At 32.8% G+C, this 22,816-nt stretch overlaps 2 protein-coding genes and 1 long non-coding RNA gene across 3 annotated transcripts; 2 read left to right on the top strand and 1 right to left on the bottom strand.

Moving 5' to 3' along the window:
• Positions 1-8,221: 8,221 nt before the first annotated feature.
• LOC110807020 (proline-rich family protein) lies at positions 8,222-9,833 on the top strand. The gene is made up of 3 exons (XM_088209034.1): positions 8,222-8,499; positions 9,005-9,139; positions 9,310-9,833. The coding sequence occupies exons 1-3, from the start codon at positions 8,332-8,334 to the stop codon at positions 9,676-9,678; spliced, it is 672 nt and encodes a 223-aa protein (XP_088065160.1). The 5' UTR covers positions 8,222-8,331; the 3' UTR covers positions 9,679-9,833.
• Positions 9,155-11,652, bottom strand: LOC148240398 (uncharacterized). The gene is made up of 2 exons (XR_015813847.1): positions 11,511-11,652; positions 9,155-10,936 (listed from the first exon to the last, which is right to left on the bottom strand). It is a non-coding gene; the product is annotated as an uncharacterized LOC148240398 (long non-coding RNA).
• On the top strand, positions 11,465-22,426 carry LOC110807019 (RHOMBOID-like protein 4). Its single transcript, XM_022032036.2, has 6 exons — positions 11,465-11,816; positions 12,015-12,178; positions 12,761-12,924; positions 13,482-13,735; positions 14,327-14,453; positions 22,009-22,426. The coding sequence occupies exons 1-6, from the start codon at positions 11,551-11,553 to the stop codon at positions 22,129-22,131; spliced, it is 1,098 nt and encodes a 365-aa protein (XP_021887728.1). The 5' UTR covers positions 11,465-11,550; the 3' UTR covers positions 22,132-22,426.
• The last annotated feature ends 390 nt before the right edge of the window (positions 22,427-22,816 follow it).

A 22,816-nucleotide genomic window follows, 5' to 3' on the forward strand; every position in this document is an offset into this window, starting at 1 on the left:
TGAATAAATACTAATATGCTTGATACTTAAAATAGTTGAGTAAAAAGTTAGAGACCACCGGATTCTTACCAGTAATAAAAGTACAAAATTATTCTTTTGATAAATCAGTTCACAATTATTATTTCATATTTTTATCATGTTGAAGAATTGTTGAAACGATATATTTAAAGAGTGAAATAATGTCTGCTAATATAGTTAAATAGCTTTGATTTGATTTTATATAAATTATAATCCATATATCTTATTAACATAATTTGTGCTTGATTGGTGGAGTGTAAGTTATATTTACTATTAGCTATGGATGCTTATCTATGGTATTCAGGATGAGGATATAACATGAGGCTATGACTATTACTTTCCTTCTTTCACTAACTTTTTTTTTTACTATTTTGACTTGGGTTGCAAATAAATAAGAGTTTGTTGGATCTTTATTTATTGTTGGGTCCCTTAGTCTGTGATGTTTTTTCTGGCTAAACATGTTCTTCTTTTTTATTCCACATAAACTATCATGCTCTTAATTCCTAATTATGCTAATTTATTACATGCTTATAGTTTTTGTAACGGCCACGGAAATTCAAAAGGAAATACATATAATAATCTTAGTGCGGAAGCGAAATAAAATATTAAGGTTAACATCCCTTACACAATAACTTAAAAGTACTAAACAATATTACGAAATAAGTTCTCTAAAGGAAATACGAGAAATGAAAAAAATAAAGGAAACTATAAAGTATCTAGCATCTACTCGCGTTTTCTTATGGATCGGGCTCGGGAACCAGGTTCTCCTGATTTGAAATGGTTAAATAAGGAATGAACTACACTAACCCAATAAGGACATCAGACTATATCACTGTCACAGAAGTAAAGATTGGTAGAAAGCCAAAAACAACCAATGGAGTACAAATTTGAAACAAATTCATTTATTAATAATAAAAACATTTCATGTCCACTTACCGCAATGAGATTTATAAAAATAACCCATGGAGACAATAACATTATAAATATCATGAATTCATATAAAATCTATAACATAGCACATATCATACTTTTATATTCAAATCATCAAACAACAATTACTCTTTTTTTTATCAGCCTACTAGTATCCATGGGAATCCATAGGGGTCCCCACTACACGTAAACTAATTTTCTTAACAAACTTAATTCTAGGACAGTCCCCATACCCCGTCCGGTATGAACACCAAAACAATAAACTTCAATACCCCGTCCGGTATGAGGGTGAAGCGGGTTTCCCTCATACCCTGTTCGGTATGGGCGCCAAATGACCAAGTCTTCATACCCCGTCTGGTATGAGACAACGTTCACGGTAGGGTTTCCTATGAACTCAGTCCATCCACCATCTCCTAGGATATCTAGTGATGCTGTCATTTTATCCATTTATCAAATCTCATCCCATTCCTATTTGTCCTTAGTCTCCGTTACCAACTCAAATATGAATACATGAACAAGTAACGTGCATCTAACAAAGTAAACATATCTTAGATTCCCAAAATCAAACAGTAGTGAAGTAAACAGTGATACATGCATTCAAAACTATAGAATAAATAAACCAGATACCGTAATGCATTTAAACTGTAAAATAAATCAAACAGGAATTGATAGAGAAATATGTCCGGTTCGGGCTCAATTAGCAACCGTAATTAATTATGCATATCTATTTAATTTGTACAAAATACAGTATTATCATTTATTCAGACTTCAATTCCATGATAGGAAATAGGGTGAGGGGTCCTTACTTGATTTGATGCCGAAAACTAGATTGTCACTGCGCCTACGGGCCCTTGGGTTCCCTGAATTTTTTTTTTCAGGAACTGAAACGCGCTTGCAGTACCTACACATGTCCCAAATAACTCAAAAATCAGACCTAGAGCCTACTTGGCCAATTTTAGAATTCCAGTACGACGACTCCGCCGCGCTCCAGCGACGACAATCCGCCTCGAGTTGGCTATTTTCGGCCGAATTCAGCCAAACTTGCATTGGTTTTTGTGAGAAAACACACCTAGGGCCCTCGGTGGGCCGAAAAAACGTGAAAAACTGAAACTCACTAGCAGTGGGGCTCTTCGGTGCGGCGGTTCCTCCGGCTCACGTCGTGGTTGGGTGTTTTGCTCCAGTCAACCTGTAGAAGATAAAACGATGATCACAATGGTAAAAAAATCATATCGAACGAGAATCGGGAAGGGCCTCATCGGAGGCGAAAATCGAGATACCCTACAACGGCGATTTTCGGCCAATTGGCTGGTGCTTTCGCTCCGATTTAGCTATAGGTGGGTTTAGAATCAAATTCTGAGCAAATGGTAGAATTTTTACCTCGTTTAGCAGTTGGAAATTGCTCTGGTATGGCGGTAGGTGGCGGTGGTCGGCTCCCCGGCGGCTGGGCTGTTTTCTCAGGCGAGGGGCTTTGGCGGTTAGGGTTAGGGTTTGGGTGCGGATGAAGTTATTTATACCCATCCGCTTTTGATTTGAGTCATCCATCGCTTTCAATCTGGACCATCCGATCACGATTAAATAGGAAATGAATATGGGTCGTTCATCGTAATTCAATATTGGTCGTCCGTGCGCGATGCAATCTGGGCTGTCTGTGCGCACGGGAACGACTCTCAGCTGTTCGATCGCGCGCACGCGGATCGCCCACGTAGCTCCCTCCCGTATGGCCTCCCGCGTTTGCTTCTCTGCCACCTGGCGCGTACTGGTTGGCCAGGGCTGCTGACCAAGTTGCTGACGTGATACAACTTTTCTAAATTACGTTTTGACCCCTTATTTTTTATTTTTCTTTCAAAAATATCCCCATAACACAAATTTTCACCCATTTTTTTCTAAAATTATTTTCAATTAAATCTCTAAATAATTTTTACCCCTTTTTATTTTTATTATTTCTATTAATTTAAATTAAATTCTATTAATACTTAATTATATTTATATATAATAAATTAAATTAAGATAAAATAAAATAATAATTAAAAAGAAATAGTTGGGTGTTACAGTTTTCCCCTATATTACAACACGCTTTGCTTTTTATTTTTGGGTATAGAGATTTGCATGTTGTGTGTTACTATTTTGCATCTTTTACTTTAACAAGTATTAGTAAGAATTAAGTTTTTTTTTTCTACATTGTGTGCTTTCATATGGTTAAGAAAAAATGTATATATATATAAAGAACAATGGCGATAACCATCGTAACAATAAAACTAATGATTAAAAGAAAAATGTAAAAAGAATAAAAAGAAGGTTATTTGTATCTTGTCGATCATGAATTAACAAATAGTATGAAAAAATCACGAGGATCTCCGAGAAATGGGAGGAGTCACTAGAGATTGTTATTTGACTGTTTCTTTATTTTTAATTTTATTTTTCTATTTAATACAAAAGTTTAGTGGGGGAATGCAAGCTTTGCATATTAAGAGGATGAGAGATTTGAGTTTGATTTATTTTGTTTGGTAAAGATAATACTCTTATTATATATGAAAAATAAGAAAGAAGAGCGAATACTAAAAGTATTTAAAAGATTTTAAAAAAATACTAGTTAAATACTACAAAATAAAAATAAATTAATAATTTTATCTCGTTAATTACATTAATATTTTTATTTTTTTAATTTTTTTCCCCTTCCAAATTTCTGAATTTCTCTTAAATTTTTAATGTTTTTATTTTTTATTTTTAGCTTTTGTCCCTTTCAGAATAATGGCATATGTACTATTTTGATCTTATGGTTTCTTTTTATCTTTTCCTTTGTTTTCTTGACAGATGTTTTTTTTTTCTTCTTTTCTTCACTTTCAATCTTTTATTTTTTCAAATCCACCACCTTTTTGTACTATTCTTTTAATTTTTTAATTTTTTTTTCCAATTTTTTCCATTTTACCACCTTCTTTATATATATATATATGTATGTATTTTCTAGTATTTCATTTTTTTTTTAATTTTAGCTTTTCTTTCAGTTTTCAAGAATTTTTTTCTTTCAATTTTTTTTTGTTCATTGATTTTAGTTTTAGTTTATTTAGTACTTTCAATAATTCTTTTTTTTTTTTTTACATTTTTATCTTTTTTTCTAATTTTTTGTTTTTAGTTTCAGGTTTTTGAAATAATAGTACGATTACTTTATTTTGATTTTATTTCTATTTTGTTCAACAAATTATAAATTTATATTTTATTTTTTTTTTTTTTATTATATAATTGTATAATTTATTTGTTAATAATATAAATGTATTTATATATATATATTAATCATACTATGACATAAATAATTATATATATAGGAGTACAGTCTAACATAAATCTACTGATATTTTATTATTTTATAATTATTTTTTTATCCATTTAATTACTACCTTATGATATAATAATATAATTATTTTTATATGAAAATAACGTAATAATTGTTTTAAATTATATTTCATTTTCTACATATATATTTAATAAATTAATTGATAAATTCAAATATCACCTCACTATTTGCTCCAACTTTTCATTTGCTCTTATAATTTTTATAAAATAATTAATATTTAATTAATTAAAATTAACTACCTTATTATTACTAATGTAATTGTTTGTTAAAAAAATAACTTGTGGACATTACCTCGTACGTAAGAAATTCCTGCTTGGTCTCTAAGCAATCCAACTCCCACGTGTCTCAATTTACCAAACTTTGTTTCATAAACCTCTTTACTTCTGAAAACGACCTCATTAAACTTTACTCTAAGCCATCAAATTATAGAATAAAATAATCCCCATGTTGGATATCCCAAAAAAAAAATATATATATATATATATAATGTCTAGGAAAAAAAACAGAAGTATTTAAATTCTAATAATTCGAAACTGAAGTATTATATCCGTCGTGAAAATTTACTTTCGAAAAGATATACGAGCGTGATTTTATAGTTTTTAAGAACACACTGTACAATGTGAATGTATTCTTTAACCTCTTATTACAAGTACGATAATAAATAATCGATTATTGGAGTCTTCAATTACAGAGATTGTCAAACAAAAATTTTTATCCGTCTTGGATCATACCTTTTCTTAACTAAGACTTAGAAGACTTTCGAAAAATTTTATTAACAAAATGCTATGGGTATTATATTATCTTCTATATTTATAATAAAGTTACAAAATTAAAAATATCATATCATTCATCCCGATGTTCAATCTCCAAATAAAATATCATATTTCTCTCACTTTACAAGCTTTGCTAATATACTGTATTTGTTCAAATATAAATAGACTTGGAGTACTAAATTGAGCTTAACAATATCAAATCAACATTCACATTAAAAATATATATTTTATTTTTATTCAAAAGAATTAACACCTTCTTCATATTCTATATAAAGTAGATGACTTCATAGAAGTTAATAAAAAAAAAAATAGAAAACTAGTTCAAATAACTTCCCAAGTTATGAATGTCTTATGTTGTATCTTGAAATTTTAATATTTTTATGAAATTTTAATTTGTAAATTGGTTAAGAAATTTATTTTTTAAAAAACTTTATCCATTAATAGTTTTGTCACGCTAAACAACTAAAGAAAAATGCAATATATATATAAAGAGCGATAACGAGAAAAGTCATAACAGACTATATCGAAGATAAAAATTATTCTACATATTTTTGCTTTATGACTTAAGACAACAAATAAGATGAGATAACTTCTATTTTAACTTTTAGTAATAATTTTATTGAGTTACGAGATACATTGAAGAAACTATACGAAAATATAAAAAAACTCGTATTGAAGATACAAAATGTCATGAGTTTTTTTTCGTACCACGATGATAGATTCTTTGCTAAATCTAGTTTTTTTTTTATATGATGATGGTAAAAAATATCATGAGTTTCTTCCCTCTCTCTCTCTCTCTCTATATATATATATATGTAGTTATTTATGGTTTTAGTTGATTATTTTAAGCACAAATAAGATCTTGCATGTTTTCATGTTGGATAGCACTATTTAATATTTAGAATAATCCATAATTTATTATTTGAACATGACATTAGACTTAAAGTCAACACTCAAAATCTTAACTTTCACTCAATTTCTATTATAAAATTAATTTTGCATGAGGTTGGGATGACATGTATTTAATGTGTTCATACTAGGGAATTTACACATGAAAAAGTTGTGTTAATTTATAAGCAATTGATCCGACACCTTTTATTAACTTAATCTTGTAGGACAATTATACACACCTTATTATTTTGCTATCCTATAAAAGTTTGAACTCGTTCTTGCCCAATTCTCATTACTTACATATAAAATTCAACAATATATCTCTATGGTTGATCCACCCACCCTGTCAGTCCAATCAACTATATATATATATATGTATTATATAATTTATATATAACGTTGCAGATCTAAAATTTCTACTATGTAAATTTTTTTTTTTGGACAAATTAATCCTACCGCCAATAAATTTTAGTTATAAATTTAATTTCCCAATTTAATTATTTTATTAACCGAAAACGTGTTTATAATGTGAATAGAAATGCTAGTGCGACATGCATGAGTGGGCTGTTTCCATTTCACGTGAATATGTTAAAATGGAAGACAGTGAGTTCTTTCAGTACGTCTTCGAGAAGAAAGAGTACGGAGCCAGGCAGTAAGTTTGAACAGTTACATATCGGTGAGAAAGGTCGCCGTCACCGACCAATTAGATCCAGCGAATCCGCCATCATCACCAACCAACTAGATCTACCAAATCCGTGGCTCAAACCACGAACGTCCGTGGAGGCTCGGAACATGTGAATGTGCCTCCATGATGTTCCCCGATCTTCAGACCTGTTGACTTCTGATCATCACCATGTGATCCTCTGGGTAGACCTTCATAAAAAAATTCTGCAGTACCCAAGATTTTTCTCTAAGTAAATTTTTTGAGGGTTTAAACAGTCAAATATTAATTTTTCTCTTTAAATTATTATATTTTTTATATGGGTTCTTATATTTTTAATGAATTTAAACCAATATTCTTTTATTTTATTTTTATATAGAATTTGGGAGAGACAGGAATGGTTGCTCATTTCAAGATAGGCCTAAGAGAGAAGGAGAAAGGTAGGATTAATGAAAGAGAGAAAAGCAGTTTCTATGTCGGCTTAAATTTGCAGATTCTGAACGAAAGAGGTTCAGATTTGTTGAAAGGCCAGCCTACTCGAACATATGACACACACAAATTCAACAGTATATATATATATAGAGAGAGAGAGAGAGAGAGAGAGAGAGAGAGAGAGAGAGTTTTGTCTTGAATGCTAATTTAGATGATAAAAAATTAATATTTTCAAACAATTTTAATGTATAATTTTTAGAGATAATAATAATAAATGATCTCAGAGTCTCTAAACTCAAAAAATATTTCAAGATTTCAAAATCTTTAAATTTGAATTACGTATGTATAGATTGTTTGACAAAATTAATAGCATATACAGATGGACTAATAATCATAACATCAACAACATAAACTAATAAAGGAATAAATGAGGAGCTGTTACCTTTTGTGAAGAACGAATAATCGTACTTGGATTGACAAAATTCAAATTAAAGTAATGTATCAAATAATTTGAGTATCAGTGTCTTAATAATTATTTAAGGCGATAAAATGAATTTATAAAACTTGAAAACACATAAACATGAAACTCTATGCTCCTCTTGCTATGACATCTAAGAAGACGTTTCAAAAATGCGTTACTAACATCAAGTTGAGCTCAATGTCAATGTTGGGTTATTGCTAATGCTAATAATAGTTTGACTGTTAATAGTTTAGCAATCGAAAAAAATATCTAATTGAAATCCATTCTCTCCTATTGCGTGTAGCCTTTTGCAATTAGACGAACTTTGTAACTTTCTATAGAATCATTAGAATTATGTTTGATCTTATAGACTCGTCTGCATCCAATGATATGCTTTACTAAGGTAGTTGGAACATGGACAAGGTATGATTTTGTTTTATAACCTCCAATTTAGTTATCATGCCTTCTCTCCAATATACTTTCTATTCAATATTTTTTTTCTTAAATTTATAGTATTATATTTGATGTATTTTAATTTTTTAATAATTGATTTCTTTCAAATTGACTTATAAATAATTTATATAGTTAAATTAAAAATCATTATGACTAAAAGCTTATATATAACAAAAATAAATAAATAAAAATAAAATGAAAGCGGACCCAGGCGAGCAGATTTTTATACCGAAATCCGAGACTGTCGAAAGGAAGAAAAACACGTCACCTCAAAATCAAAATACACCACACAACCCCCATCTCCTTCCCGTCTTCTTCACCAACTGGTTTTAATTTTTCCTTGGTTGCGAACAAGTTAATCCACATGGCGTGCGCATCCCAAGCTATGATATCCACAAACAGCTGCATTTTCTCTTCGCCGAAGTCTTTCTCCAAGTTTCGCAAATCCAATCGGAGGTTTCTCACAGTCATCAGAGCTGATTCCTCTGACCAACCAGACTGCAACGCTGAAGAATGCGCGCCTGATAAAGAGGTTCGTAATCTTCTTCCATTAGATTCCTTTTCCTTCTCCTCTGCTTTCGGTTTCTTTTTCTTTTTCATGTTTTCTGTTTGGTAGCTCCGAAAGCGTGGGAAAATCCGTGAAAATGGAAATTCTAGACAATGTTGGAATAGATTAAAAATTCGTGTAGAGAAAAATTTGATTCACATAAAATTTTGTAGGAGATTTAAGTACCTTTAAATTTTTACAAATTGTTGTAAAATTTACAGCACATTGTCCCAATTTTGATTAGAGTATGAACTTGTCATCTGGTCCATTCTACTAGTTTCTGGTTTCTTCCTACCAAAGTTCAATGGTCCAGAAATATTTGTTTCGTTCTTATTCTATATATATATATATATATATATATATAAATAGACTTCAAATATTTTGAAATTTACTTTCTTGAATTCATTCTCTCTTATAATTGATATGATATGACTTATGAGGTTATCAGATTAGAAAGTAATATTTATTTTGATGTGGTGAGTGTATGCAGGTTGGGAAGGTGAGCGTGGAATGGTTAGCGGGAGAGAAGACCAAAGTGGTTGGGACATTTCCACCCAGAAGGCGAGGCTGGACAGGTTACGTTGAGAAGGACACTGCTGGACAGACAAACATCTACTCTGTAGAGGTTGGTGGCTTTGCCTTTCTTTTTTTTTTTTTCAGATACTCAAATACCTTCTAGATTAAAGCATTACAGATGCTAATAAATTGATTCCTAATGGATATTTCCTTTGAAGAATATTGGCTGTTCAAACTTTCTATCTTAAAAAAAGCCTTTCCAAATTTTAAATTTTGCAGCCTGCAGTTTATATAGCAGAGAGTGCTATAAGCTCTGGAAGTGCAGGTTCTTCTTCTGAAGGTGCCGAGAATACGGCTGCAATAGCTGCCGGTCTTGCACTCATTTTTGTCGCTGGAGCTTCGTCGATACTTCTCCAAGTTGGCAAAAACCCACCTCAAACACAAACAATTGAGTACACTGGTCCATCTCTTACTTATTACATCGACAAGTTTACGCCCCCAGAAAGCATCCAAGCAACGGTTGGGCCTGCCACGACTGAATCCGAATCTCCACTACCTGAGCAACCTTCGGCACCAGAAATTTCTGAGACGCAGGTTGAGTCTGGATTGCCAGAGCCTTCCACAGCTAACACAGAGAGTGTCTCTTAGGAATGTTGGCATAATTTCTTTTAAGGGTACAGCTCAAAAGATAATAACCTTTTAGTTCATACATTCTTGGAAGGGAAATATCATATCACCACAGTTATATATATAAGATGTTATTCTTTTTTATAACATAACAACTATTCGATATGTTCAAGTTATTTACCAGAGTTTTCTTTTTTACTGGTACTGAACGATTTACTATACAATTAAATAAACAAAGCACAATTAATTTTTACGTTATTTCAAAGAGATTGTAGCAAAAAGATGGAAAAACAAGAATAAAGAAAAGAAAAGATTATTAAACATATGAATCTTAACAGGACTAGCTATTGGGAATGGACGTTCCCGAAAAAGTTAAAATACTTGAGTTCGCGAGATATAATGAGACTGTTTATCCTAGAGCTCATTTGAAAAGCTACAGTCTGAAAATGATAAAGTACTCTTAGAATCAACAACTACTAATTCATTATTTCGAGCAAAGCCTCACTGGGAAGGCAGAAAAATGGCTCTTCACATTAGAGGTAACCCAAGTCAGGACCTAGGAAGATTTGGTAGTGGCGTGTTCTTGTTCTAGTATTGGTACCATGTTGAGCTAGCTCTATTAGAGAAGAATTTCAGAGAACGGAGAAAAAGAATTCAAAGACCTTCAAAGAGTATGCCACTAGATGGAGATTCGCTTGTAGAACCCCTCCGATATAGAAAGAAACGAATACCTTTTTTACGAAAACTTTGAAAGCAGTGCATGCAGATAAGTTACTTGGTCATCTTAATTTCTCATTCACAGATATTGTGCACATTAGAAAAATGTGGAGGATGCTGTTAAAGCAGGAAGACTGATTGATTATAATTTCCTCAAAAGCATGCTTGATCAACACCAAGCGAGCTACAGGATCAATCAAAATAAGAAAGGGGAAAATGAAGTACAAATTACGAATGCAGGGAACTCATCTCAAAAGCCCTCCACACAACCACTTCATACTCCCAGGCTACAACCCAAACTCCAATATATCATCTATACTCTTCAAAACACAATCCTCATATTATAACTCCCCTCAGCTTATACTCTCATACCCTTATCCCATACTTGTCCAAAATAGTCTTCCTCATAAGCAATGTTCCCATAAACTCTAATCCACAACAGCTCATAAGAATGGAAAGATAGTTCACCAAATAGCGCATATTTACACCAAAAATCCACACCAGTTATTAGCCCTTGGAAGATAAAGTTGGAATCTCCTAGATCGGTAGTATTTCTTGGTCGCTGCAGTTCAACTAACACGTTAATAAACTAAATCTTAAACTTATTGAGTCAAATATCATAATTTAAGAACTATCAACCGATAACATACCCATAAAGTGGTGAGTTCTATATTATTAATGAAGTTCTACCTCATCAACTTCAAATGCAATGCTAAGACTTGATTTATAAAATACCGAATTATTGGTAGTTAAATTACTTCTTTGATTCGAACGCGATATGAGAGAATACAAGGTACTCTGATAGATCCAACCTCCAGATGGAGGTAGTTAAATTGCTATTAAAAAATAGCACATGGATACCTAATATGTTAAAAAATCTAGTTAAATTTTGAATATAGTTTTCCAATATTTTCCAATGAGCTACACATACATATCTATATAAATTTATGTATGTATATTATATTGCGTGCGAAAAAGAGAAACTACCTAATCCAAACAGCCAATAGTTGTTCAAATGTTTGACTCAGTTGGCCTACTCTTTCCCTTTCGTCACACTATTTTGAACTCAAGCTCCGATTCAAAACTTGACAAAAACATAAAAAGGAAAGAAAAAAACCAGTTCGAATAATTTTGACCTTTTCCAATCGCAGTTGAGTGCTAACGGAGACTCCGAAAATGGCGAATTCGAGAAGAAGCAACCATGTCGTTCATCCAGTCGATATGGAAGCTCCTCCTCATCCTCCTGCGGAAATCAAGCAATTTAAGAAATGGATGTGTTGGTTAATACCTGTTTTCGTCTCTGCGAATCTTATCGTCTTCATCATCACCATGTATCAGAACAATTGTCCAAAACATTCATCCTCTTGCATCGCTACTTTCCTCGGCAGATTCTCTTTCCAGCCCTTCAAGGAGAATCCTCTTCTCGGTCCGACCTCCGACACGTAAGTTCTCCTTCTCCTTCTTCCATTGTTTTCCCCCCTCTAGCGTTCTAAATCACTCTCGAGGGAAAATAGAATTTGTGGAATTTAATGAATGTTACAAATTATTTTATCTGATTCAATTAAATTAATTAAGTAATAATCTGAATGATTAATGAAGTTAATTAAGTAATAATCTGAATGATTAAATTAATTAATTAGGCTACTTAAGATGGGAGCACTTGATGTAAAGAGAGTGGTAGAGAGACACCAAGGTTGGCGGCTTGCGAGTTGTAATTGGTTACATGGAGGTGTTTTTCACATACTCGCAAATATGTTGAGTCTTTTAGCTATCGGGATTCGGCTTGAATGTGAATTCGGATTTGGTACGTATCTCGAACTTTATTTTAGTACTCGAATTATTAATTAGACGGTAAGATTTATTTTTTTTTTAAATTTAATTATTAAATTTTTAATTAATTTTTTAAAAAATAAAATTGCAAAAATTTTATTAGTCGATGACAAATTTTTTATTCTAATCATGTTTATTTTGAATAAAATTTAAAAATTATAATAATTTTAAAAAAAATTTAATAAAAATAATTATCATTAAGTATTTATGCACTGATCAATAAATTCTTTCTGAAATCATAGAATGATATTACAAAATAGTATTAAGAGTATATGTTTTTAAGATCATCATTTATTATATGAGTTTAGTTTTAATTTTATGTCATAAATAGAAATATTATAGTAATTTTTTATGTTTTGCTCAAGTTATACATGAAAATTTTGCTATTTTCTTTCATTAAAAAAAATAACGATTCGGAACAATTTTGTAAGTACAGAGAGAAAATTGTAAGAAGAGAAAATTTTAGATTAAGAAGTAAATTGATAATTATTGTTATAAGAAATTAGTAATTAGTGTTAAGAGAATGTTAATACCCTTGTTTTATTCCTAATTACAGTACGAATTGGATTGTTGTATATCATTTCTGGGCTTGGTGGGAGTTTATTATCAGCTCTTTTTCTACAATCAAATATCTCTGTTGGTGCTTCTGGTGCACTCTTTGGTTTACTTGGAAGCATGCTTTCTGAACTCATTATTAATTGGACAATATATTCTAATAAGGTACTTACTCTTCTTTACATATTGTGTCAAAAAATATTTTGTTTCATTTTATTATATTAATCATGATAACCATATAGTAATACTATACTGATTTATATACACGTTGGGTAATTCTTCTTTCAACATTATATGATTTTGGATCCGAATCTAATACACAATTAGAGCTGATTTTATTTCATTACCTGCTCTTATCTAATATATATATATATATTGTTAGAAAAATAAGTTCTCAATATGTACACAATCACACAAAATAAAATATAAAATAAAAAAATATATATAAAATTTAACGTCGTTCGACAAGTATACACATTTTGCCGCCAAAATAAAAAAAAAAAAAAAACTTTTTTACATTTGATTTATGTCACCAATAGAATTAGAGACCCTTATGTATAAAAATTATAAGAATTTTTCTCGTAAAATATTTTACATAATATATACAAAATATTTTTTTAGAATATAGATAAAATATTATTAGAATCAAAATATATAACATAAATATATATATATATATAATCTAATAGATTGTATTGTGGTGTTTTTTGTGGATGTTTCAGGTTGCATTTTTCTTGACTCTCCTAATCATCATTGCAATTAATTTAGCAGTGGGAATCCTGCCACACGTTGACAATTTTGCTCACATTGGAGGATTTTTAACTGGGTTTCTTCTTGGATTTGTGTTTTTGATCCGCCCTCACTTTGGATGGATTAGTCAAACACATTCTTCTTCTCCTCAAACTTCAATTCAATCCAAATTCAAGCTTTATCAGTGCATCTTGTGGATTTCTTCTCTCATTCTTTTGATTGTTGGGTAAGATAATTTGATTTTTGTCTTCTTAGTGTTCTTGGGATTCTTTAAATTTACTTGATTTGGATAGAGGAATAATGCTTTAGATGTAGGAGTTAGATGTGAATTAAATATACAGATGCATAGGAAGTCAAACTTTTACTTGAAAACAGATTGGATCTTTTATGTTAATCTCAAAGTAATTTAAAATCTTAATCTTCACAAAGTGAAACTCTTCACTTTACAAGGCACATGACGCAAAAACATACGTGAACGTTGTCTTAGATATATTTCAATGTTTTGTGTGCTTTAAATATATTGTTATAATCTGTAAGCACTTATATTTGGTGCTTTATTTTCATAAATGAGAAGTAATAATAAGTTATTTTAAGAATATAGATGAGTTGGTAAGTCCTATCAATACGATTGATTAATTTTATGTTTATTTCAAAAGTTATCAAGACAAAAAGTAAAGTGTGCCAACCGCATTATAATATCTAACGATTTAGTTCTAATCCTAACTTATGTTATAATTTACTCACAAGTGAGACAAACTATAATAGTATCTACTTTATATTTTTAACTTAAGATTCGTGCTAACTTTTTTATCTATAGGTTGACCGTCGCCCTGATTATGCTCTTTCGAGGTGTTGATGCAAATGATCATTGCTCTTGGTGCCATTATTTATCTTGTGTCCCTACTTCTAGATGGAGCTGCAACACAGAGCCTGCATTTTGCTTGGTAAGTCATATTAATGTACTTTTTTTCTTTTTTTTTTTAAAGAATGAAGTTTTGGAGAATATAAATTATGTTTTTTGATATAAAATGTTTGCTTACTCTTAAATAATTGAAGTCTCTCAACAACTTTGTAGATGACTCAAGTAATGCTACGACTTGTTTGATGATATAAAGATTACCATTGTCTCATATTGACATTTGAAAGAAATATAAGAATGATAAAAGGAAAATTCAATTCACCCTTTCAATGCTCTCCTACATGGAGCTCTTTGTTCTCCAGTGGAGCTTCCCTTCCACTACTATTGGCACATAGTTCTGCAAAAACTAGAGAGATGATTTTAATCCTCAGAGCAATAGTGATTCCCATCCCTAAACACTTCTAAAAACTCAACCCTTATTTCAAGTCAAAAATCACAGAGAATGATTTTGCAAGACCAGATAAATTGTCAGTTTCTAGTAGTACAGATTGAAGCTAATAGGAAACCTTTTTATTGACCTTGACCTAATACCATGGACAGTCTGTTGAAGGAGCTAGAATAATTCACCCTCCAAACTAGTAAGATGTCATGTGGAGACATAGAACTTACCAGCCTTAAAGCTTCGGAAGAAAATTAATGGACTAAGGCAGTGGTAGGTAAACTAATATTAGCTCAAACACTTTCACAAAATCCTTTTAACAAATAGTCCATAGTATATGGCAATCCATCAAGGTGAATAATGTTAATGTTTTAGCTCACAACACCTTTTTATTCATTTTTGAAAAAGCTTAACATGAAGGAAGCATTTTGTCACAGGAAATATGAATATTTGAGGCTTAGCTTTGGTGCTGAAAGCATGTGATGTTGATATAATGCTTGATGACATAGATCTCAACATATGAGCCTCATGGTTAAGGATTAGAGGATTGCCTTTTGGCATGTTAAGCTCGTAGAATGTGATCTAAATTGTCAGCATACTAGGGAACATAGTAGACATCAATCAACAAGAGGATATTGATTTGTGGGTGGACTATCTTCGAGTCAAAGTTGAACTCGACCTTACCCAACTATTGCCCCTATGATCTATGCAATATTGCGCTTAGCCTCCTTGGCTTATTGCTTGGTTTTGATAATATGCCTACTTTTTCTTCTAACTACAACATGGTTCTTCAATTGATGGTAAGGCTAGTTTAATGGGAAGTCGTAGATAGAGCCCATTGGTGATGAATATGCCAAAGATAAATGCCTTCCCAACTCCACTTGAGGTAGAAGCAAGGAGATTCCCTGTTATGATGAGGCATCCTCAAAGGTAGACAACTACTTCGGAAAAGATGTTGTAAGCTTATAGGAGATGGAAAGTGTACAAGTATTCGGTGTGACCCATAGATCATTACTGTTAGATTATTTAGAATCAGTTAAAATTTATTTTTATCAGCTTTTGAATTTAATTATAATTGGATAGGGTAGAATTTGAATTCAATTGCAAGCCTATCACTTGCACGAGAAAAATGAGATTTATGGTTGTAAACTGGCTTATTTAAGCCATGCAAATATGAATGAAAATGACAGACCCTTTCCTCCATTGCCTTCTTCAAAAATCATCTAAGCACGAAACAGAGGCGTTTGTAGGGTTGCATTTTGTTTCGGAGCCCTCTCTCTATTTCTTAATTTCTCTCTCTACAAAAGCTACGTAAATAGCTTTTGCATGCAGCAATTTCCTACGTAAAAATGCTACATGGTATTAGAGCTTCTTGTCTTGAGAGATATGTGAAAAGAATACATCTTACTCACCAATCAAAAAATCCCAAAACCCGTTACAAAGATGGCAACCTGTTCTGGTTCATCTGCATCTCCACACTTCAATGGAGAAAATTACCATGTTTGGGCACTGAAAATGGAGATTCATTGCAATCTCTAAATCTCTGGGATGTGGTTCTCGACGACATTGAGCCACCTCCATTGCGGGACACTACATCCCTAACTAAGATCAAAAGGCATAAGAGGAACTTATGAAGAAACGTCGTGCACTTGCTTGCATTCACTCAGCTATCTCAGACACGGTTTTCAGTAGGATCATGCCCTACAAAACTCCTAAGCTGGCTTGGGACAAAATCAGAGAAGAATTTGAATGTGGTACCAGAAGCAGGAGAATGAAGCTGCTGAAACTAAAAGTAGAGTTTGTGATGTTACGAATGAGAGAAGATGAGATGGCGAGATAGTACGCATCTAAGTTGATGGATGTTGTGAACAAAATAAGGCTGCTGGGAGAGAACTTTCCTGACTCATGGGTGCTAGAACAGATTCTAATCAGTTTACCAGCTCGGTTTGAGTTCAAAATCTCTGTTTGGAGGAGCTGAATGATACTGATACCATCACTGCAGTTGAGCTTATAAATAAGCCTGAGTCACAGGAACAGTGAGCCAACATAAGGAAAACTAATTACACAGAAGGAGCCTTATTTATAAAAGCCAAAGTAGGAATTGAGAACAAAGGAAAGCAGACTGGAGAGAAGAGCTCAATTGAGAAGCAACATGGAAACCAAAACCATGGTAAGCAATTAAAATTTCTTCCTTGTAAAATTTGCACATTGACTAACCATCTAGAAAAGGATTGTTGGTACAAGGACAAGAAGAGAATTCAGTGTCGTTTTTGTAAAAAACTTGGCCATAAGGAAAGAAACTGTAGGTTGAAGTAGAAGTAGAATGAAGGCCAACCTAAAGGAGAACATCAGCAAACAAACATCATCGGAGCAACTGGTGAAGCTTCAGTAAATTTGTATCTGGCCTCAAATGAAGTCATAGATGAGGATGACACAAAATGGATCGTTGATGGTGGGTGTATATCCCACATGTGCAAGAACGAGTCCATGTTTACCTACCTAAATAAAGCTCTGAAAGACAAAGTGAGGTTGGAAAATGGCAAGTTTGAGAATGCAAAAGGTAATGGCATTGTCTCTGTAAATACTCACCTAAGTACACGGTATATTACAAATGTGCTTTTTGTACCTACATTAAAACAAAATTTGTGAAGTGTGAATCAAATGACAAATAATGGGTATAAGGTTCTTTTTGAGAGTAAATGTTGCAGGAAGCAGATCGAGACAGCACCAAAGATTAATCAGAATTACCTGTTGTGCATGAAGAAGCCAGCACACATCGCCTGTTATACTGGTGCAAATGAGGGAGAAATTTGGCACAGAAAGTTTGGACATTATCATATGTCCAGCTTGAAGTTGCAAATTGAGAACCTGAGTCTCAATCCCCCTACACTTGGTAAAACCAATACTGTCTGCAGTGTATGCCAAATGAGTAAGATGCACAGAACATCATTCCCTGCGCAAGCTAGCACACGGGCAACAAAAAAGCTTCAACTTGTTCACTCTGATATCTGTGGTCCAATGAGCCAAGATTCCTTTAATTGAAGCAGGTATTTCTCCCTTTTTATTGATGATCAGACCCGGATGGCTTGGGTTTACTTTCTAAAAAATAAAGCTGAAGTGTTTGGTAAGTTTAAGGAGTTCAAATCGATTGCAGAAAGGGAAAGTGGGTATTTACTTAAAATGCTAAGAACTTATAATGCCATTGAGTATAATTCACAGGAATTCAGAGATTTTTATAGCTCTCAAGGGATCAAAAGGCAACTTGCTGCCCTCTACTCACCGCAGTAAAATGTTGTTGTAGAAAGGAAGAATAGAACTGTGGTGGAAATGGGGAGATGTCTGATGAATGACAAACACTTGCCTAAGTAGTTATGGGCTGAAGCAGTAAACACATCTGTTTAGTTGCTTAATCAGCTGCCCACTCAAGCCCTGGAGAAGATCACGCCATTTGAAGCTTGGCATAGCAAGAAGCCCGAGACTTCTCTCATCAAGATCTTTGGCTCTATTTGCTACAACCTAGTTTCTGATGAAAGAAGAAGAAAGTTAGATGACAAGGGAGAGCCTGAAATTTTTCTAGGCTATAGTACAGAAACAAAAGGGTACCGGGTGTATATGCTGTTCTCCAAAAAACTTATGATTGAGAGAGATGTTGTGATAGATGAAGGCTCACACTGGAATTGGGCAGAAGAAAAAATAGAACGTGATGAGGTAGGGAAGCTGGTGATAGGAGGAGATGAACCTGTACCAGCTCCATTCCCCTATAAGTTGGAAAATGATGAGGAAGTTAGAAATGATGGAAGTGTTGATGGAGTTAGGATGAGAAGTCTCTCTGAGATATACGAATCATGCAATTTTGCCTTCAAAGAACCTGTAACCTATCAAGAGACAGCCACATATTCCTATTGGAAGGATGCTATGATAGAAAAAATTGCTATGATGACAAAGAAAAAAACCTGGACTTTGGTCCCTAAGCCTGAGGGCAAAAAGATAATTAGTGTCTAGTGGATTTACAAACTCAAGTTGGACCCCGATGGCTCTGTAAATCGGCACAAAGTTAGGTTGGTGGTGAAGGGATATGCCTAGACTGCGGGAATTGACTTTGGGGACACCTTCACTCTAGTTGCAAGACACGAAACCATCAAAATGATTCTGACAGTAGCAGCGCATTCCCAGTGGCAGGTTATGCACCTGGACGTCAAGTCTGCCTTCCTAAACAGTGATTTTCAAGAAGAGATTTATGTTGATCAACTAGAAGGATTCACAGTTGAGGGAAAAAAGGATCACGTTTATCTGCTTCATAAGGCTTTGTATGGCCTTAAGCAAGCTCCATGAGCTTGGTACCAGAAGCTGGACGAATACTTACTGTGTTGTAGATTTGAAAAGAGTAAGGCAGAAGCAACGCTATATGCAAAACACGATGAAAATGGCAGGAGGCTGATCACTGCCATTTATGTAGATGATATATTGGTGACAGGAAACGATCAATGCAAAATGAAAGAATTCAAAGGACAGCTTGAGGAGATGTTTGAGATGTCCAACCTAGGTGAAGTAACATACTTCCTAGGGATGGAAATAAAGCAAGCTCAGAACGGGATTTTTCTATCACAAACAAAGTATGCACGTGAAATCCTTAAGAGATTTAATTTGATGGAGTGTAAAGCTGTCTCTTCTCTGTTAATTCCAAACCTGAAATTAACTAAAGATGAAACAGGTGATAATGTGGATGAGGGAAGGTACAGGAGCTTAATTGGGAGCTTGTTATATCTCACAGTTTCAAGACTGGATATGTTATTTGTTGTGAGTTTGCTGTCATAGTTTATGTCATATCTAAAATAATTTCACATGGCAGCAGCAAAGCATGTATTGAGGTATCTAAAGGGTACCCAAAATTATGAAATTTTATATGAGGCAAAGGGAGAAGGAAGGTTGCTCGGGTATACTAATAGTGACTGGGCAGGGAGTCTCGATGATGCACGTAACACTTTTGGCTATCTATTTTCGTTTGGCTCTGGTGCTTTCTCCTGGGCATCTAGAAAGCAAGAAGTGGTTGCACAATCTACAACTGAGGTTGAGTATATTGCTGCTACAGGTGCTGCAAATCAGGCGGTATGATTGAGGAAAGTAATGCAGGATCTGAAGCTTGATGCATCTTTGCCAACCGAAATTCAGGTGGACAATAAGTCGGCCATAGCAATCGCTAAGAATCTAGTGATGCATGGCCGAACCAAGCATATTAATATGAAGTTCCATGCAATTAGAGATGCCGAAAGAGTGGTGAAATCAAGCATACTCATTCCTCATCCAATGAGCAACTTGCGGATATTCTGACAAAGCCACTTGGAAAAGGAAAATTCGAAAATATGAGAGAGAAGTTAGGAATTGTATGGACTGATTCTTAAGGAGGAGTGTTAGATTATTAAGAATCAGTTAAAATTTATTCTTATAAGCTTGTATTTGAATTTTAAATTTCAGTTTTTGAATGTAATTATAATCAGATAGGGTAGAATTTGAATTCAATTGCAAGCCTATCACTTGTACGAGAAAATGGGATTTATTGTCATAAACTTGCTTATTTAAGCCATACAAATATGAATGAAAAATGGTAGACCGTTTTCTCCATTGCCTTCTTCAAAAATCATCTAAGCACGAAACATAGGCGTTTGCAGGGTTGCACTCTGTTTCGGTGCCCTCTCTCTATCTTTTACTTTCTCTCTCTACAAAAGCTACGTAAATAGTTTTTGCATGCAACAATTTTCTATGTAAAAATACTACAATTACACTTACTGACTATAGACCAAATTACCCTATCAAACCTAGATATACTCAAGTAAGCCAACTTATGCTCGAGGGTTAAAATCGATGGAATTTATAGCTTCTAAACAGTCTATTCCCTGAGCCAACTAAAAAGGAAATTGGTAAGACACAATTCTCAACTAAAAGATCTGACAAAGATAAATAAGAATACTATTAAACCATAAAGACAAATACAACATATACTCCCACAATCGACCTATTATCATTCTTGCCACAAGAAGAATCCAAATATCGAGCACCTTACAACATATATTCCCATGAAGAGCTAGAAAGCTTTATGGAAGACCCATTTATTGGAAAGACATAAACTATTCTAGTGAAGGATCCTCTACTATCCTCAACTCCTCTCCCTTGTGCATATAACATTTTCAGTGGAGTAACATCATTGACTAACTTGAGTAGATGCTACAGAAGCAAAGAGGGACAATAGAAGAGGTGCAACAATGGAAATAGATACTACTTTATGCATCTATCATGATAATATCATGTGGGATAACTATTCACAAGCATTAAAACCATAAAATAAATTTAAGTGTGTGGGACAACTACTATTACCATAGCAAAATGAACACAATCATGATATTACAATCGAGACAGGAAAGACGACCATTATCTGCAACACACTCGTACAAATAGAGTATGCATACATAACAATTGTAAGGTCTGGTCGGAATACCACACCAATATATGCACAAATAGGGAAAATCACTATCACCAATCCATTAGTCTCCAAAATGAAAGTGCTGAAAATGGCATTCGACATGGTATAAGAAGGGGAACCTAACGAGATCTAGATTTGTGGATATTGATATAAATTGTGAAGGAGCAGCTATAAGAATCACAAAATAATTATTGATAGATCAATTATACGGATCACAAAGTATTCTAGTTACCAAGTTATATAGGAATCACAAAATAATTATTGACGGAGTAATTATACGAGTCACAAAATATTCTAGTTATCAAATTATTTTTATCAGTTGCATCCAAGTATTTTGTTTATATTAATGTGATTAGTTTCTTCCAAATTAACTTTACATACAAATTATATATAATTTTCGTATGCTATATCTTTAACATAAGAAAGAAAAAAATAATTTTTTACCCATTTTTCTTCTTTCTTCAACAATGGAGGCTTAAGAGTAGCCATGGATGCCCTCACTAACACAGATGAAGTAGTGGACTAGTATATTAAAGCATAAGTGAGAGACATAAAAGCATTCACTTGCTCTTAAATAATGGAAGTCTCTATTAGAACTTATAGATGGATTAAATGATATACTGATATATTTGATTCTAACTTAAATTACCATTCAAGAATTAATTAATCTCATATTACTATGTTATATGTAAAGAAAATACATTTGATGTTCTTTAACAATTGCAGACGAACCAAATAGGCAACCAGCTAAATATAACATGTTCGAGCAATGGAAAATTTGGCACATACATGTTGTCAAATGCAACTAGTTCTCAGATAAAGAGCTTATGTACTCAACTTTGTCGTTAATTCGGCCTCCTAGATGTAGTTTATGTTTGACATATCATGTTTGCTTTCAGAAAAAATTCAGTACATCTTTGACGACATTGTTTTCTGAATCATTTGTATTTTGAGCTGGTCTTGTGTAAATAGTACATGAGATTGATTTCTTAATTATTTAGGTTATATTTATCTTTAGTTTATAATTTTTTCTTTGGATAATTATCTCATTAATGGATTATTTTTGTATATGATGGTCAATGGTATAAACGTAAAATTATTTTACATTTTTTCAGTGTCATTATATATTAATCTTAAAAATTTACTTATTCTAGATATAATGATTTTTAGTATTATTGTTTTTCAATTAATTGTCATAAGGAGAGAAGTATTTTTAAATTTTTTGAAGGTTTAGTGAAAGGAAATGGGTTGGATTATTGTATGAAGATAAGAGTATTATTATTTTTTTAATCCTAATACATTTTGCACGCTTATATTATTATATAGAATATTATAAAATTAAAAAATAATGTATGTCCGATTTGAATTTTATTTAATTGATCTAAAATTGATCCCTCATTACTGCTCAGAGAAGAAGTTATTGATAGGAATTACAGGATTTGAACCCGTGATATTTTGTACCCAAAACAAATGCGCTAGCAAACTGCGTTACATCGCTTTCAATTAGTTTACGAAGTAATTGTAAATAATCTTT

Source organism: Carica papaya, chromosome 8, assembly GCF_054855325.1.
Source record: "Carica papaya isolate Zhongbai chromosome 8, ASM5485532v1, whole genome shotgun sequence".
NCBI classification, from domain to species: Eukaryota; Viridiplantae; Streptophyta; class Magnoliopsida; order Brassicales; family Caricaceae; genus Carica; species Carica papaya.